The sequence below is a fragment of the Hemitrygon akajei genome, unplaced genomic scaffold (assembly GCF_048418815.1).
Source record: "Hemitrygon akajei unplaced genomic scaffold, sHemAka1.3 Scf000065, whole genome shotgun sequence".
Lineage (NCBI taxonomy): Eukaryota > Metazoa > Chordata > Chondrichthyes > Myliobatiformes > Dasyatidae > Hemitrygon > Hemitrygon akajei.
Window position 1 is genome coordinate 3275091 of NW_027331951.1, and position 17795 is coordinate 3292885.

A 17795-nucleotide genomic window follows, 5' to 3' on the forward strand; every position below is an offset into this window, starting at 1 on the left:
CTGTGCCCCTCTTGAGTTTATGCAACTCCTTAAGGTTCCAACTACGCTGCAGCGAATAAAGACCCCTTCCTCTCTCCGTCTCTGTTACTCGAGTCCCGGCAATATTCCTGTATATCTCCCTGTACATTCTTTCCGGCTCAATGGCCTTTTTCCCAGAGCAGGGCGACCAAAACCTGTGCGGGCTCACTGACGTCCTGTACCACGGCAACGTGACCTCCCGACACCTGTACTCGGTGTCCTGACCAGTGAAGACCAGCGGCCCAAGTGTCCTGTCCACTCGGATCGGTTGTTTTGCAAAGGAATCGCTATTTGATTTATTATCTGAGACTCACACGGCCTGGATTTGTTTTTGCAGTATCAGTAACGCGCAAAGATGTAAAATTAATTTCAATTACAAATATTAATAAATACCGGAATAAATGTCGAGTTAGTTCTCGTGCGTTCAGAGATGCGATGGCGCAGTGGAAAAAGATGTTCCCATTGCATCTCTGTCTTTTGGATTTTCTCCCCGATTAGAAAATAGTCTGCACATTTATTTCTACAACTCATGTGCACGGCCATGCATGTTCCAACATTGTGTTTCATTTGTCAAAGTAAATTCTACTCATCTGTCCAAGTTCTTCTGCATCTTGCCTTTGTCCTGAACTCTACCTGCCCCGCCACCAATCTACGTATCATGTGCATACTTGGCAAAGTTGCTTTCTTTCCATCATTTAAATAATTTATATACAGGATGTAAACACCGACCCTGCGGAACATCACCAGTCGCTGGCAGCCAAACGGAAAATGATCCCTTTATTCCTACTCTCTGCCTCCCACCCACCAGCCAAAATCCTGACCATGTTAGTAACTTTCCTCTAATACCATAGGCTCTTAACTTGGTAAACATCCTCATTATTGGCACTGTGACGTATCCCGTAACGGTTTAAAAAGAACCAGCAGAAATGGACACACCTGGAATCTGAGTTTTCCGTTATAAACTCCATTTAATAATAACTACGCGATAAAGTAATATAAAACAAGATAAGGTAAACAGGTTAGCAGAGTTTATGCATATATAAGTGAGTAAATAAAGTTCCCAAGCCTCTCCCAGCTCAGATGATTAGATGATACAGTCTTACGGTGGTATGGTCGCTTGTCAGTTCAGATCTGGAATTTGGTTTCGGTAGAGTTGGAGAGAGAGAGGATTTTGTTTTGTCCTCCTAGTGCTGATGCCGACGATCATACACGTTGTCCTCCTGTTCCCGAAACTTAGTGAAAGTCACCAACTTGTGACCACAAAAAGAAAACCGTCTTCTGTGGTGGAGTTATCAACCCAGGCGAGAGTTAAACACACCGACAGTTCGCCACCGGTCACTCCTCTGTCCACACTGTGAGCACAACCCACCCTTGTCCTGGGCACACAGAACTCACCAGTGTCTTCCTTGTCTCTGGGGTGTCGTGTATCTCTGGGGTGTCGTGTGTCTCTGGGGTGTCGTGTGTCTCTGGTGAGTCCGATTCTAAATCCGACTGATCATGTATATATATATCACAAGGCGGAACATGACCTGTCCAACATATAGCTCCGCCTTTCAGTTTCCAAGGCAACTCACAGATTCTCTCTCTTTTTTTAAGGAGCAGTCCACTTTAGAACGATACTTCAGATCTCGTCACACCTCCCTCCCTTTTAGAAAAAAAGATGAAATAGCAATTTTTGTTGTCTTAGCTATCGAGTATACAGCTAAAAGCAATACATGTGTAATTATCAAATGTAGCAAAGCAATACAAATTCAAACTTAATATCTAGACAAACAGTCTGCTATAATTTTGTCAGTACCATTCACGACTTATATTTCCATGTCAATAGACAATAAGCAATAAGTAGGTGCAGGAGTAGGCCATTCGGCGCTTCTATCCATCCCCGCCATTCACTGTGATCATGGCTGATCATATACAATCAGTACCCTGTTCCTGCCCTTTCTCCACATCCTTTGACCCTGCTATCTATAAGAGCTCTATCTACCTCTCTCTTGAAAGAATCCAGAGACCTGGCCTCCATTGCCTTCTGGGGCAGAGCATTCCACATATCCACCACTCTCTGGGTGAAAAGGTTTTTCCGCATCTCTGTTCTAAATTGCCGACCCCTTATTCTCAAACTGTGTCCTTTAGTTCTGGACTCACCCATCAGCGGGAACATGCTTCCTGCCTCCAGCCTGTCCAATCCCTTTATAATCTTGTATGTCTCAATCCGATCCCCTCTCATACTTCTAAATTCCAGAGTATACAAGCCCAGTCGCTTCAATCCTTCAACATACAACAGTTCCGCCAATCCGGGAATTAACCTTGTGAACCTACGCTGCACTCCTTCAATGGCAAGAATGTCCTTCTGCAAATTTGGAGACCAAAACTGCAGACAATACTCAAGGTAGGGTATCACCAGTGCCCTGTACAGCTGCAGAAGGACCTCTTTACTTCTATACTCAATTCCTCTTAGTATAAAGGCCAGCATGCCATTAGCTTTCTTCACTGCCTGCTGTACCTGCATGCTTGCTTTCATTGACTGACGGACAAGGACACCTAGATCTCGCTGTACTTCCCTTTTTCCTAACTTGACTCTATTTAGATAGTAGCCTTCCTGTTCTTGCCACCAAAGTGGATAACTTCACATTTATCCACATTAAACTGTAACCGCCATACGGTCACCCATTCATAAGCTCAACAAGCTTGTATAATACAACTCCACAAGCTCCGGATCCTGGGCCAGTGAACCTCCCTCTGTAACTGGATGATGGACATCCTCATCGGGAAACCTCAGTCAGTGCAGATCGGCTGTGACGTCACCGATCTGCAGGTCTGGTCGAGGAAGCAGAGAGGCTACAGAATGGTTCAGAGAGATTTGGCGAATGGGGAACGAAGCGGCGGGTGGATCACAGTGTCGGGATGTGTATGGCCATGCACTTTGGTAGAAGATATAAAGGCATAGACTGTTTAATAAATGGTGAGAGAATTCAAACGCATGAGTTGCAAAGGGACTTGGTAGACATCGTGCAGGCTTCCCTAAAGGATCATTCCCAGGTGGATTCCCTGGCGAGGAAGCCAAATACAATGTTCGCATTCTTGCCGAGAGGATTAGAATATGAAAACAAGGATGTAGCGTTGAGACTTTATAAAGCACTGGTGAGGCCTCACTTGGAAATACTGTGAGCGGTTCTGGGTCCCTTTTCTCTTCCGGCCAGATGAGCTTGCATTGAGAATGGTTGAGAGGAAGTTCACGGGAATGATTCCGGGATTGAAACTCTGATCAGATCCGGAGCGTTTGATGGCTGGAAAACACAAGAATTAGGGGGGCGGCGGGGAAAGGAAATCGATCTAATGTTCAAAGGCTCCGACAAAGTAGATGTGGAGAGAAGGTTCCCCGTGGCGAGACCGGTGGACCCACATCGCAATGGAGATCCGTCCGTTTAGAACGGAGACTGGGAGAAATGTATTCAGCCAGCGTTTGGTAAATATGTAGAACAGGTTACACAGGCGGCTGTGGAATCCGACATTGGGGGTATTGAAGTCAGAGGTTGACAGATTCTTGATTATTCAGGGTATGAAGGAATACGGTGAAAAGGCAGGAGATTGGGGGTGTGGGGGACCTGGATCAGACATGATGAAATGGCGCAGCAGACTCGATGGCCTAATTCTGCTCCTGTATCTCATGGTCTGATTTTAGGTTCCTGTGTTGCCGGGTGTCAGCATCTCAGTGGATCTGTCCTGGGACCAACACATTCATGCAAACACGGAGAAGGTGTCATGTTCCCGACTGAACAGCGCCAGTCAACCAAGTGTCGGCACGTCCATTCCCCGGAGTGTGATGAGATGTCACTTCCCTTTTAAGACTCAGACTGACAATTATTGCCTGTCAACATTGCTTCATGGAAAGTCTGTCGTTGACGTCCCCGTGCTGAGCACTCAGAGCTCAACCGTAGGAGATCCACTTCGAGAACTATTCTTTGCGATATAAACTTCAGATGCATTTGCTGTCGTCTTGTTTATTTCGAGTCTGAGTTTCAGTGTATTCCAGAACATACTCTACACTTCCCATCACCACCATAGATCTCTCGTTACAGAAGGAATTACAAGGTTAGCCGTTTGAGAAGGTTTGGTCTTTCATTGAAGACCAACAAATGATCGCTGGGAATTATTGCATCGCCGCCTGGTACGGAAGCTGCAATGCACAAGGTAGCCAAAGGCGGCAGAGTGGTGTTGACTCAACCAGCTCCATCACGGGTACAACCCTCCCCAACATCGAGGATGCGAACCCTCGAAAAGGCGGCATCCATCACTGAGGCCCCTCACCCCGGGGAGAAGCTCCCTGCTCATTGCTACCATCGGGAAAAGACACAAGAGCACCACGACCACATTTTTGCAGTATTTATTAACGTTTTAAAATTACATTAATTTTGCATTCTTGCGACGCACTGATCCTGCAAAGATACAACGCTCATGGTGGATAAGTCACAGATAATGATAAGGTGGTAAACATGAGGTACAGTCCTTTAATACAGGTAGCGGGAGGCCTGAAAGTAAGGGATAGGAAAATGGGGATAAAATAGTGGGAGACGGCAGTGGAGGAGTTCTGAGAGAGAAAGAGTTTGAAGGAACGAGGGTAAAGAGAGAGCGAGATGCAGAGTAAGAGTGCCATAGGCAGAGAGAGCAGAATAGTGTAGGGGCGAGGGTCAGAGCGGATGGGTTTGTCAGAGTCTGGAAGAGAGCTGGAATAGAGGTAAGAGAATAATGCCACTTGATTTAAGTCGGCTCCACGGGTTTTTGACAGAGATCCGGGATCTTTTCAGGAATATCCGGGCACAAAGGAGCGGGCTTCTCACAAATGAAACGGTGCTGATCATTTTTGCAACTGCCAAGCAAACCGGATTTACATTCACTGCATTCGAACTTTCCAGCGTTTACCTTGTACACGACGTTAGAGGCCGCTTCCCTGTCAACGAAGGATAAACAATTTCAAAAGGGACAGCACAACTCCAGCAGACAGTCCGGTGTCAGTCCCCAAAATACTCCCATTGTCTCAATCTCTCCACACCGACCGGTGTCAGTCCTCAAAATACACCCCCTGACTCAGTCTCTCTTGACCGACCGGTGTCTGCCCCCAAAATACTCCCACTGACTCAATCCCTCCTCACCGACCAGTGTCGGTTCTCAAAATACTCCCACTGACTCAATCTCTCCTCACCGACCGGTGTCAGTCCCCAAAATACTCCCACAGACTAAATGTCTCCTCACCGACCGGTGTCGGTTCTCAAAATACTCACACTGCCCCTCTCTCGCCCCACCTAGCTGTACCAGTTTGCAAAACACTTTCACTTCTGCACACTCTGCAGCCCTGTCAGCCCCAGATTAATCCCCTGTCCAACTCTCTCTTCACGGAGTTGTGACAGACTCCGAAATAGCCGCACGATCCCTCTTTCTTCCCACAGGCCCATGTATCTCCCCAAATTATTCCCAAAGCCCCAACCTCTCCCCACGGCCCCGCGTTAGTCCCCAGGTTACTCCCACACACCGACTGTTTCTCCATGGAACCCTGTCAGTCTCCAAACTAATCCCACTGTTCTATTTTCCCCACAGGAGGTTTGATTCACTAAAATGCTCCCACCGATCCAGATTCTACCTTAGGGCTGCGTCTGTCCCAAGATACTTGTACCCCCACCCCCTCACGCTCACCCAACAGCCCTGTACCTTTACCTAAAATAATCCCACCGTCCGCTCCCTTCTCGCATCCATATCAGTCCCCGAATAGAACCCATGACCCGTTCTCTTTTGAAAGACTTATATGCCAACAAATCTCACCCGACTTTGCATTTTCCAACCCAGAATGCACTGTCTTGGTCTTCGACAGCTTTGGTAACAAATTTCTGTGAAATTAAATTGCTATCGTTAATGATTGAAATCGAGCACAATCTAAGGAGCGACATTCACTGTCTGACACCGGGAGAGAGCGCTGGGACGTCGTGGAGGGAGTTTCAATCTGTGTCAGAACTCGGGATTGTGTGAACAGGCAGTGTAGAGGGCGCTTCTATCTCTGTCTGACCCCGGGAGTGTGTGATGGGACGGTGCGGAGGCAGATTCACTCTGTGCCTGACCCCCAGAGTGCGTGATGAGACAGTGTGGAGGGGGTTGCTCTCTGTGTCTGACCTCGGTAGTGTGTGATGGAATGGTTCGGCGGGTAATTCACTCTGAGTCAGATCCCGGGATTGTGTAATGGGAAGGTGTGGAGGGAGCTTCATTCTGGGTCTGACAGCTGGTGTGTGTGATGGGATAGTGTGCAGTGAGCTTTACTCTGGATCTGACTTAGGGAGTGTGAGATGGGACGGTGTGGAGGGAGCTTCATTCTGGGTCTGACTCCGCGAGTTTGTGATGGGATGGTGTTGATGGAGCTTCACTCTCTGTCTGACCCGGGAGTTTGTGAAGGGACGGTATGGAGGGAGATTCACTCTGTGTCTGAACCCGGGAGTGTGTGATGGGACAATGTGGAGGGAGATTCACTCTGTTTCTGACTCCGGGAGTGTGTGATGGGACGGTGCGGAGGGAACTTGAATTCTGTAGTGGATATATATTCTGTCGATCTGACACATACCTCTTCCTCAGTTGAATTTATTTCAAGAAGCTTTGAATGCAAGTGAGAACAAAGTTCTTTCGCTTCACCGTAAGGTATTGTAAACGTGGATATGAAATAACACAGGTCTTCATTTCTGATCCAGTCCTTGGAACACGCTTGCTCTGGAAATCAGGAACAAGATACAGTGAATCTCCCTCCACACCCTCCCATCACACACTCCCGGTGTCAGATACAGAGTGAAGCTCCCTCCACTCCGTCACATCCCACACTCCCGGGGTCAGACACAGAGTGAATCTCCCTCCACACCGTCCCATCCCACACTCCCGGGGTCAGACACAGAGTGAATCTCAATCCACACCGTCCCATCACACACTCCCGTGTTCAGACACAGAGTGAATCTCCCTCCACACCCTCCCATCAAACACTCCCGGGGTCAGACACAGAGTGAATCTTCCTCCACACCGTCCCATCACACACTCCCGGGTGTCAGAACCAGAGTGAATCCCCTTCCACACCCTTGCATCACATACTCCCGGTGTCAGACACAGAGGGAAGATCCTCCACAAGGTCCCATCACACACTTCCGGAGTCAGACCCAGAGTGAATCCCCATCCACATTGTTACGTCACTCATATTCGGTATCAGTGCTTCCCCGCTCGTGCTACAGAACGCAGAGTGAAGCTCCCCCTGTGGCGCCGCTATATCGCACTCCCGGGTTCAGACACTAGGTGTCTCTCCGCCACACTGTCCCTTGACGCACTGCCCGCCAGACAGTGGGTGTCGTTCTTGCCGTACGTCTCATCGCACATTTCCGAGATTAACAACAGACTACCGCCTCCTCTCCCTCTTTGCCTTGTGATTAATAAATCCACTATCCTCTCGCTGTAAAAAAATTCTCTTCTTCTCTGTACTAAATGGGTACCGTCTAATTCTAAGACTGTGGCCTGTTGTCCTGGACACACCCCACCAAGAGAAACAGGTTTTCCACATCTACTCCGTCCAACCCTTTCAATGAGATACCCTCTCATTCCTCTATACTCTAAGGATTGCAGTTCAAGGGCCGATAAACGTTCTTCATATGTTAGCTCCTGCATTCCAAGAATCATCCTCGTAAATCTTCTCTGAACTATCTCCAACTTCAGTACATCCCTTCTTAGGGGCCCGAAACTGCACACTGTGTTCCAGATGAGTACTCTCCAGTGCCATATAGAGCCTCATGAACACCTCCTTAATCCTATACATTGTTGCTCTTGAAATGAATGCCAACATAGCATTCGCTTTCCTTACTGCCGATCCAACCTGCTGGTTAACCTTTAGGGTATCCTGCACGAGGACCCTCAAGTCCCTTTGCACTTCGGATTTTTGGATTTTCTCCCCATCTAAATAATAATCAGTCCGATCTTTTCTTCATCCAAAATCTACAACCGTACATTTCTCAATATTGCATCTCATCTGCCATTTCTTTGCCCTCTCTCCTAAACTGACCAAGTCTCTCTGCAACCTTTCCGTATCTTCAACACTCCCTGCTCCTCCACCTATCTTGGTGTCATCCGCAAACCTAGCCACAAAACCATTTAATCCGTAATCTAAAACATAGAAAAACAGTGTAAAAAGTAGCGCCCCCATCACCGACCCCTGCGGAACGCCACTAGTGAAAGGCAACCAAGCAGAATAGGATCCCTTTATTCCCACAATTTGCTTTCTGCCCATCAACCAATGCTCCACCCATTCCGATATTTTTCCTGTAATTCCATGGGCCCTCATCTTATTAAGCAACCTCTTATGCGGCACCTTATTCATAGGCCTTTTGAAAATCCAAATACTCAACATTCACAGACTCTCCCTTGTCAATCTTATTTCAGATTACCTCAACAAATTGTAATGGGTTAGTGAAGCAGGATCTTTCCTTCATGAAACCATGCTGGCTTGGGCCTATCTTGTCATGTACCTGGAGGGATTTCATAACCTCATCCTTGAGCATCGACTCCAATAACTTTCCAACTACCGATGTCAGACTAATAGGTCTGTAGTTTACTTTTTGCTGCCTCCCTGCTTTCATAAATAGCGGCAGTACGTTTGCGACCTTCCAGTCCCCAGGAACCATACCAGAGTCTATTAATCCCCAGAAGATCATTTCCAATGCCTGCACAATCTCCAAAGCCACCTCCGTTAGAACCCGTGGGTGAACCTTATCCAGTCCAAGAGACTTATCTATCCTTAGTCCATTTAGCTTCCGAAGCACTTTCTCTCCAGTAATCTTGTCTGTACGTAATTCCAGTCTCTGCTACCGCTGGCTATCAGGTATGTTGCTAATGTCTTCCACTGTGAAGACTGATGCAAAATACCCATTTATTTCCTCTACCTTCTGTTTGTTACAATTTCTCCAGCAGGATTTTCAATCAGTCCTATATCTACCCGTCTCGCTCTTTTACTCTTCATATGTTAAAAGAAGAAACTCTTAGCATCCTTTTTATGTGAATTGCCAACTTTCTTTCGTAATTCTTTTGCTTCTACTTCTCCCTGCTGTCTTGATCACAGCAATAGGCAGAGTGACAGAGGACCGTTCGCCGTGGTCTTCTTTATTCAGTTTAACCTCTCCAAAGGTATCTAAAACGATATATCGATTTCTGGGGGTTGGGGAAGGGACCTGTCACAGCGGTGCTGCCCACTATCTCATATAGGTATTATCAATCACCTCCTCACTTACCCTAATTAGATGAAGGTCAGCAATTTGCAGCTCCTGATCTCTAATACGGTCCTTAAGGAGCCTCATCTCAATGCACCAGCTGTAGATGCAATCCTTGAGGAGGCTGGGAGTCTCCCAAAGTCCCCAAATCTGGCATTCCTGGTCAACACTAATCCTGGATTAGACTTCCTTCATTTGGAGAAGATTTGGAGAAGGAAGCCAGGTGCGCCGAGCTGCAACTCCTAAGCGACCGTGCCAGGGAAATGGAGCTGCAGCTCGATGACCTCCGTCTAGTGAGGGAGAGTGAAGAGTTGATAGAGAGGAGTTACAGCAGGTGGTCACACCGGGGCCACGGGAGGCAGACAAGTGAGTCACGGTTAGAACAGTGAAGAGGAAGAGTTTAGGTACAAGAGAGTACCTCAGTGGCTGTACCCCTTGACAATAAGTACTCCTATTTGAGTACGGTTGGGGGTGGGGGGGCAGCCTACGTGGAGGAAGCAACAGTGGCCGTTCCTCCGGCACAGAGTCCGGCCCTGTAGCTCAGAAGGGTAGGGAAAGGAAGAGGAAGGCAGTAGTAGTAGAGGACTCGATAGTTAGAGGTTCAGATTGGCAACTCTGTGGACGCAGTCAGGAGACACGGATGGTAGATTGCCTCCCTGGTGCTAGGGTCCGGGATGTTTCTGATCGCGTCCAAGATATCCTGAAGTGGGAGTATGAGAAGCCAGAGGCCGTGGTACATATAGGTACCAATCACATAGATAGGAACAGGGAAGAGGTCCTGAAAGAAGAATATAGGGTGTCAGGAAAGAAGTTGAGTAGAAGGACCACAAAGGTATTAATCTCGGGATTACTGCCTGTGCCACGCGACAGTGAGACTAGGAATAGAATGATGTAGAGGATAAATGCGTTGCTGAGGGATTGGAGCAAGGGGCAGGGATTCAAGTTTCTACATCATTGGGACCTCTTTGGGGCAGGTGTGACCTGTACAAAAGGGACGGGATGCACTTTAATCCTCGGGGGAACAATATCCAGGCGGGGAGATTTGCTACTAGAGAGACTTTAAAATAGACTGGTTAGTAGTGGGAAGCAATTTGAAGAGACTAGGCGAGAGGAGGTTTGTTAAATAGAGAAAGCTTGTAGACGGTATGTGAGGGAGGATAGACAGGTGATAGAAAAGGGGTGCGCTCAGACGGAAGATGCAGTGGAGAAGAAAGAATAATAAAGATATTAATGTTGTTTGCACCGTTAGGGATAAAAAAGAGATTCAGAGGTGGAGAACTACTTTAATGCAGTTACTTTAATGCTAGGAGTATTGTAAGAATGGTGGCTGGGCTTAGAGCGTGGATTGATACCTGGAAATATTATGCTGTAGCAATTAGTGAAACATGGTTGCAGGAGGAGTGTGATTGGAAACTAAATATTTCTGGATTTCGTTGTTTCAGATGTGATACAATCGGAGAAGCAAGAGGTGGAGGTGTCGCATATAACCAGATCACAATTACATTACTTAAACAGGCCATCCCAGCCCTTCAAGTCCCTGTCAAACGCTTACTCTCACCTAGTCCCGATGCGCCGCACACAGCCCATTCCTTTCCTGCCCATATACCCATCCAATTTTACTTTAAATGACAATACCGAACCTGCCTCTACCACTTCTACTGGAAGCTCGTTCCACACAGCTACCACTCTCTGAGTAATGAAATTTCCCCTCGTGTTGCCCTTAAACTTTTGCCCCCTAACTCTCAACTCATGTCCTCTTGTTTGAATCTCTCCTACGCTCAATGGGAAAAAAAAGCCTATCCACGTCAATCCTATCTATCCTCCTCATTATTTTAAATACCTCTATCAAGTCCCCCTTCAACCTTCTACGCTCCAAGGAATAAAGACCTAACTTGTTCAAACTTTCCCTGTAACTTAGGTGCTGAAACACAGGTAACATTCTGGTAAATCTTCTCTGCACTCTCTCTATTTTGTTGACATCCATCCTATAATTCGGTGAACACAACTGTAAACAATACTCCAAATTCGATCTTACAAATATATTGTACAATTTTAACATTACATCCCAACTCCTAAACTTAATGCTCTGATTTATAAAGGGCAACATTCAAAAGCTTTCTTGACCACCCTGTCCAAATGAGATTCCAGCTTCAGGGAACTATGAACAATTATTCCTAGATCACTCTGTTCTACTGCATTCCTCAATGCCCTACCATTTACCATGTATGTCCTATTTCGATTATTGCTACCAGAATTTAGCACCTCACACTTATCAGCATTAAACTCCATCAGCCATCACTCAACCCACTCTTCTAACTGACCTAAATCTCTCCGCAAGCTTTGAAAACCTACATCATTATCCACACCGCCATCTATCTTAGTATCATCTGAATACTTACTAATCCAATTTACCACCCCATCATCCAGATCATTAATGTATATGGCAAACAGCATTGGATCCAGTACAGATCCTGAGGCACACTACTAGTCACTGGCTTCTTTTCTGTATTATGTATTTTATTATGTAGTTTCTTGCACTTTTTATACTGCTCATACACCTTATTTGCTCCGTTCCCCATACCTGTCATATATATCTCTCTCCTCTTTTTTTCCCTCAAAAACTATCGTTCCTTATTCTTATTCACTTTGCCTTTAATCCTGACAGGAACATTCAAACTTTGCGCTCTCAAAACTTCTCGTTTGAAGGCCTATCATTTACCAATTAAACCCTTGCCAGAGAACAACCTGTCCCAATCCAAGCTTTTTAGAGCCTTTCTAATTTCTTCACATTTGGCCTTTTTCCAGTTTAGTGCCTCAAATCGAGGACCCGATCTATCTTTATCCATGAGCAAGTTGAAACTAATGGCGTTATGATCACTGGACCCAAAGTGTTCCCCTACACACACTTCCGTCACTTGTCCTAAGTCGTTTCCTAATGGGATACCTAATATTGCATACTGTCTAGTTGGTACCTTTACATGTTGATTTTGAAACCTTTCCTGAACATATTTTACAAACACTAACCCGTCTTTACGTTTAACAGTATGGGAATCCCAATCAATATGTGGAAAAATTAATCCCCTACTATCACAGCTTTATGTTTCCTGCAGTTGTCTGCTATCTCTCTGCAGATTTGCTCCTCCAATTCTCGCTGACTATTGGGTGGTCTACAATACAACCCCATTAATGTGGTCATACATTTCCTGATTCTCAGCTCTACGCACTTTGCCTCCGTAGACAAGCCCTGTAATCTGTCCTGCCTGAGCACTGCTGTAACATTTTCCCTGACTAGCAATGCCATCCCACTCCTCCATCCGTCTTCACTTTGTCTCTATCGCGTCTGAAGCATCAGAACCCTGGAACATTAAGCTGCCAGTCCTGCCCCTCCTGTAGCCAAGGTTCACTAATGGCTACAATGCCATAATTCCACGTGTCAAACCACGCCCTCAGCTCCCCAGGCTTCTCCACAACACTCCTCGCATTCAAATAGACGCTCGTCAGAAGCTTATTAGCACCACACACAACCCTTCTATTTCAAACAGCATGAACTTTTAACATCATTTATTTTCACCCCGCTCCACTATCTGCTGTGGCACTGTGGTTCCCATTCCCCCTGCAAATCTAGTTTAAACCCTCCCCAATAGCGAGCAAACGGCCCTGCAAATATATTGAATCCCCTGTAGTTCAGGTGTAACACCTCTCCCCTGTACAGCCCCAACCTGCACCAGAAGAGGTCGCTATGATCCAAAAATCGGAAACCCTGCCCCCTACACCAGTTCCACGGCCACGTGTCATCCTCTAGAGAATCCTACGCTTACCCTTACAAGCACGTCGCACAGGTAGCAATCCTGAGATTACTGCCCTTAAGGTCCTGCACTTTAACTTCCTACAAGCTCTCTAGTCTCATTCCTCAGGACGTCCTCACTCTTTCTTCCTACGACATTGGTACCGATGTGTACGATGACATCTGGCTGCTCATCCTCCCACTTGAATATACTGTGCACGCGATCAGACATCCCTGACCCTGGCACCCGGGAGGCAACAAATCATCCTGGAGCCTCTGTCACGACCAGAGATCATCCTGTCTCTACCTGTAACTGTCGATTCCCCCATCAGTACCGCTCTCCACTTCTTCCAACCTCCCCTCTATACCCCAACGTACTCACACTTCCTACTCTCTCCCCACAGATCAGTGTAAGTTCCCAAGGTAAACTCAGAGCCTTACCCTCTCCACAGAGTCCCGTGACGGTCCCAAAAGTATTTGCAATGCTCAATCTCCTCCCTAAACATCTGTGTTAATTCAACTACACACTATCTACCAACAGCCCGCGTCGGTTCCCAAATTAACCCCAGCTTCTGGGAACAAGTTTGCTCTGGAAGTTCCGACCAAGTAACAGTGAATCTCCATCCGTACGGCCGGGAGTTAGGCATAGAATACGGATACCTTCACACCGTCCCTTCACACACTACCGCGTTCAAACACAGAATGAATCTCCCTCCACGCTGTCCCATCACACACTCCCCGGGTCAGACACAGAGTGAATCTCCCTCCTCACCGTCCCATCACACACTCCCGGGGTCACACACATGGTGAATCTCCCTCCACACCGTCCCATCACACACTCCCGCGGTCAGACACAGAGTGAATCTCCCTCCACCCTTTCCCATCACACACTCCCCGGGTCAGACACAGAGTGAATCTTCCTCCACACCGACCCATCACACACTCCCGGGACAGACATAGAGTGAAGTTCCAACCACACTGTCCCATCACACATATATGGGTTGAGTTGTAAAGTGACGATCTCTGCGAACCGTCCGATCACTCAGACCCGCCGCGTCAGAGACAGAGTGAATCTCTATCTGCCCTGTCCCATCACTTATTCCCGATGTCAGACATGTAGTGAAGTTCCCAAACCACTCTCACAAAACATAATCTCGACTGTCAGCCACAGAGTGAAGTTTCCTCCACACTTTCCCATATCACACTCCCGGGGTCAGACACAGAGTGAAGCTCCCTACACACCGTCCCATCACACACTCCCGGGGTCAGACACAGAGAAAATCGCCGTCCACACCGTCCCATCACACATTCCCGGGGTCAGACACAAATAAAATCGCTGTCCACACCGTCCCATCACACACTCCCGGGGTCAGACACAGTGAATCTCCCTCCACACCGTCCCATCACACACTCCCGGGGTCAGACACAGAGTGAATTTCCTCCCTGACCATCCCATCACACACTCCGGGGGCCAGACACAGTGTGAATCTCCCTCCACACCGTCCCATCACACACTCCCGGGGTCAGACACAGAGTGAATCTCCCTCCACACCATCCCATCACACACTCCCGGGGTCAGATAAAGAGTGAATCTCCATCCGCACCGACCCATCACACACTCCCGGGGTCAGACACAGAGTGAATCTCCCTCCACACCGTCCCATCACACACTCCCGGGGTCAGACACAGAGTGAATCTCCCTCCACACCGTCCCGTCACACACTCCCGGGGTCAGACACAGAGTGAATCTCCCTCCACACCGGCTAGTCACAGTCTCCCGGGGTCAGGCACACAGAGAATCCGCAACGACCTATCACACGACCCTGCTATATGAAAGAGAGCGAAACACCATCCAGTCACTGTTCCCGGTGTCAGACCCCTCCCTCCAAACGCATTCACTCACCCGACTTCCCGCCATTCATTCTCATCACGCGCACAATGTGTCAAAGACAGAGACCCATCATACGCACACGGGGTGAGACATAGATTCAAGCTGCAGGCACAGCTTCCGATAATACACAGTCTTGGTCAGACACAGTGTGAATCTCTCTCTTCACGTCCCCATCACACACTCCACGGAAAGAAACTTCCTCAGTACAGACGAGAAACAGACATTGACACAGAATGTAGAATAGTGCACGATAGTACAGGTCTTTCAGCACACTATGTTATACCGACCCTTGAACCCTGTCTCCCATATATCACCCCACCTTAAATTCCAACATAAACCTAGTAGTCGCTTAAATTTCACTTGTGTTTCTGACTCCACCACTGATTCAGACAGTGAATTACACGCACCAGCCACCTCTTGAGTTAAGAAAACCTACCTCTATAATCCCCCTTGAACTTCCCACCACTTACCTTAAAGCTATGTCCTCGTGTATTGAGCAGTGGTGCCCTTGGGATGAGCCGCTGGCTGTCCACTCTATCTATTCCTCTTAACGTCTTCCATACCTCTATCATGTCTCCTCTCATACTTCTCCTCTCCAAAGAGTAAAGCCCTAGCACCCTTATTCTCGGATCATAATCCATACTCTCTAAATCTCCTGTGTACCCTTTCCAATGCTTCCACATCATTCCAATAGTGAGGCGAATAGAACTGGACACAGTACTCCAAGGGTGGCCTAACAAGAGTTTTATAGAGCGGCATCATTACCTCGTGACTCTGAAACTCTATCCCTCGACTTATGAAATCTAACATACCATAAGCTTTCTTAACTACCCTATAAACCTGTGGGGCAACATTCTCGGATCTATGGACAAGTACCCCCATATCCCTCTCTCCTCCACACTACTAGGTGTCCTGCCATTTACTTTGAACTCTGCCTTGGAGTTTGCCTTTCCAAAGTGTACCACCTCTCACGTCTCCGGGTTGAACTCCATCTGCCACTTCTCAGCCCACTTCTGCATCCTATCAATGTCTCTCTACAATCTTCGACAATCTTCTACACTATCTACAACATCACCGACCTTTGTGTCGTCTGCAAACTTGCTAACCCACAATTCTACCCAACATCTAGGTTATTAATAAAGACCACGAAAATTAGGTGTCCTAGAACCGATCCTTGTGGGACACCACTGGTCACAACCCTCCAATCCAATCTTCTCCCTTCACCACAACCATCTGCTTCTGCAGGCAAGTCCATTCTGAATTCACCTGGCCAGGTTTCCCTGGATTCCATGCCTTCTGACTTTCTGAATAAGCAGACCGTGTGGTACCTTGTCAAATACCTTACTAAAATCCATCTATATCACGTCTACTGCACTAACCTCATCTATATGCCTTGTCCTCCTCAAGGAACTCTATCAGGCTTATTAGACACAGTCTGACCTTCACAAAGCCATGCTGACTGTCCCTGAACAGATCATGATTCTCCAAATAGTAACAAATTCTATCTGTTAGAATATTTTCAACAGCTTTCCCACCACAGACGTAAGGCTCACTGGTCAATAATTACCCGGACTAACCCTACTAACTTATTTGAAGAAGGGGAAAATATTCGCCTCTGTCCAGTTCACTGGTGCCATTCCCAGGGACAACGAGGGTATAAAGATCCTAGCCAGAGAGTCAGCAATCCCTTCGGTGGAGCAGCCTGGGGAATATTATTTTAGGCACTCGGGACTTATCCGTCCTAATGTATTTTAATAAATCTAACACCTCCACTCACTTAATATCAACAATGCTGTAGATCTTAAACCTCACTCATATTGTCCTCACCGTCATCAAGTTCCCCCTCATTTCTGAATACCGAAGAGAAATACTCATGAGGACCTCCCTGAATTCCACAGTCTCCATGCACATCTTTCCACCTTTATCTCCAATCGGTCCTGCCTTCACTCCCATTATCCCTTTGTTCAATGCCGTTAAGGCATTGAAGAATGCCTTAGGCTTTTCCTTTACCCACCTCGCCAAGGCCTTCTCATGCCTCCTTCTTGCTCTCCTCAGCCCCTTCTTTCGCTCCTTTTTTTGCGACTCTAACTTCCTCAATAGAACGATCTGATCCTTGCTTCCTAAACATCATGAATGCTGCCTTTTTCCACCTGACCAGATTTTCCATCTCACTTGACACCCATGGTTCCTTTACCCTACCATTTTTATTTTCCTGACCGGGAGAAATGTATCCCTTATATCCTTCAAGAGATCGCTAAACATCGACCACGTGCCCATAGCACATGTCCCCGCAAAAACATCTTCCCAATTCACACCAGCAAGTTCTAGCTTTATAGCCTCATAATTTGCCGTTCCCCATTAAAAAAACATCCTTTCATCTCTGATTCTATCCTTTTCCTTGATAATGCTAAAGGCCAGGGAGCGGTGATCACTGTCCCCCAGATGCTCACCAGAGTTATGTGACCTGACTCGGTTCGTTACCTAATAGTAGATATTGTATGACATTCCCCCTAGTCGGCCTGTCAACCTACTGTGACACTGAACAAACTCTGCCCATCTTCACCATTGGAACTAATTAGGTGTCAAATAAATATTAGGGAAGTTAAAGTCACCCATGATAACAACCCTGTTATTTTTTGAAGAATTCAAAAATCTGCCTCCCAATCTGTCCCTTGGTGACTCTGCTGCTGCCAGGGTGCCTAAAGAATATTCGCAAACGAATAACTGCTCCCTTCCGGTTCCTGGCTTCCATCCATACTGACTCAATAGAGGATCCCGCTACATTACCCGCCTTATCAATAGCTGTAGTAGTATCCCCTACCGGTAATGCCACCCC

At 47.1% G+C, this 17795-nt stretch overlaps 1 protein-coding gene across 1 annotated transcript in view; it reads right to left on the reverse strand.

Annotated features, from left to right (window-relative positions):
• Positions 1–4707: 4707 nt before the first annotated feature.
• Positions 4708–17795, reverse strand: part of LOC140721950 (uncharacterized) — a 35446-nt gene continuing 22358 nt past the window's right edge. Inside the window, exons 7-9 of the mRNA XM_073036775.1 lie at positions 6617–6759; positions 5830–5894; positions 4708–4963 (exon numbers count right to left, since the gene is read on the reverse strand). Of these exons, the coding sequence (XP_072892876.1) occupies positions 4774–4963; positions 5830–5894; positions 6617–6759 (398 nt within the window). The 3' untranslated portion in view covers positions 4708–4773. The remainder of the gene's footprint in view (positions 4964–5829; positions 5895–6616; positions 6760–17795) is intronic.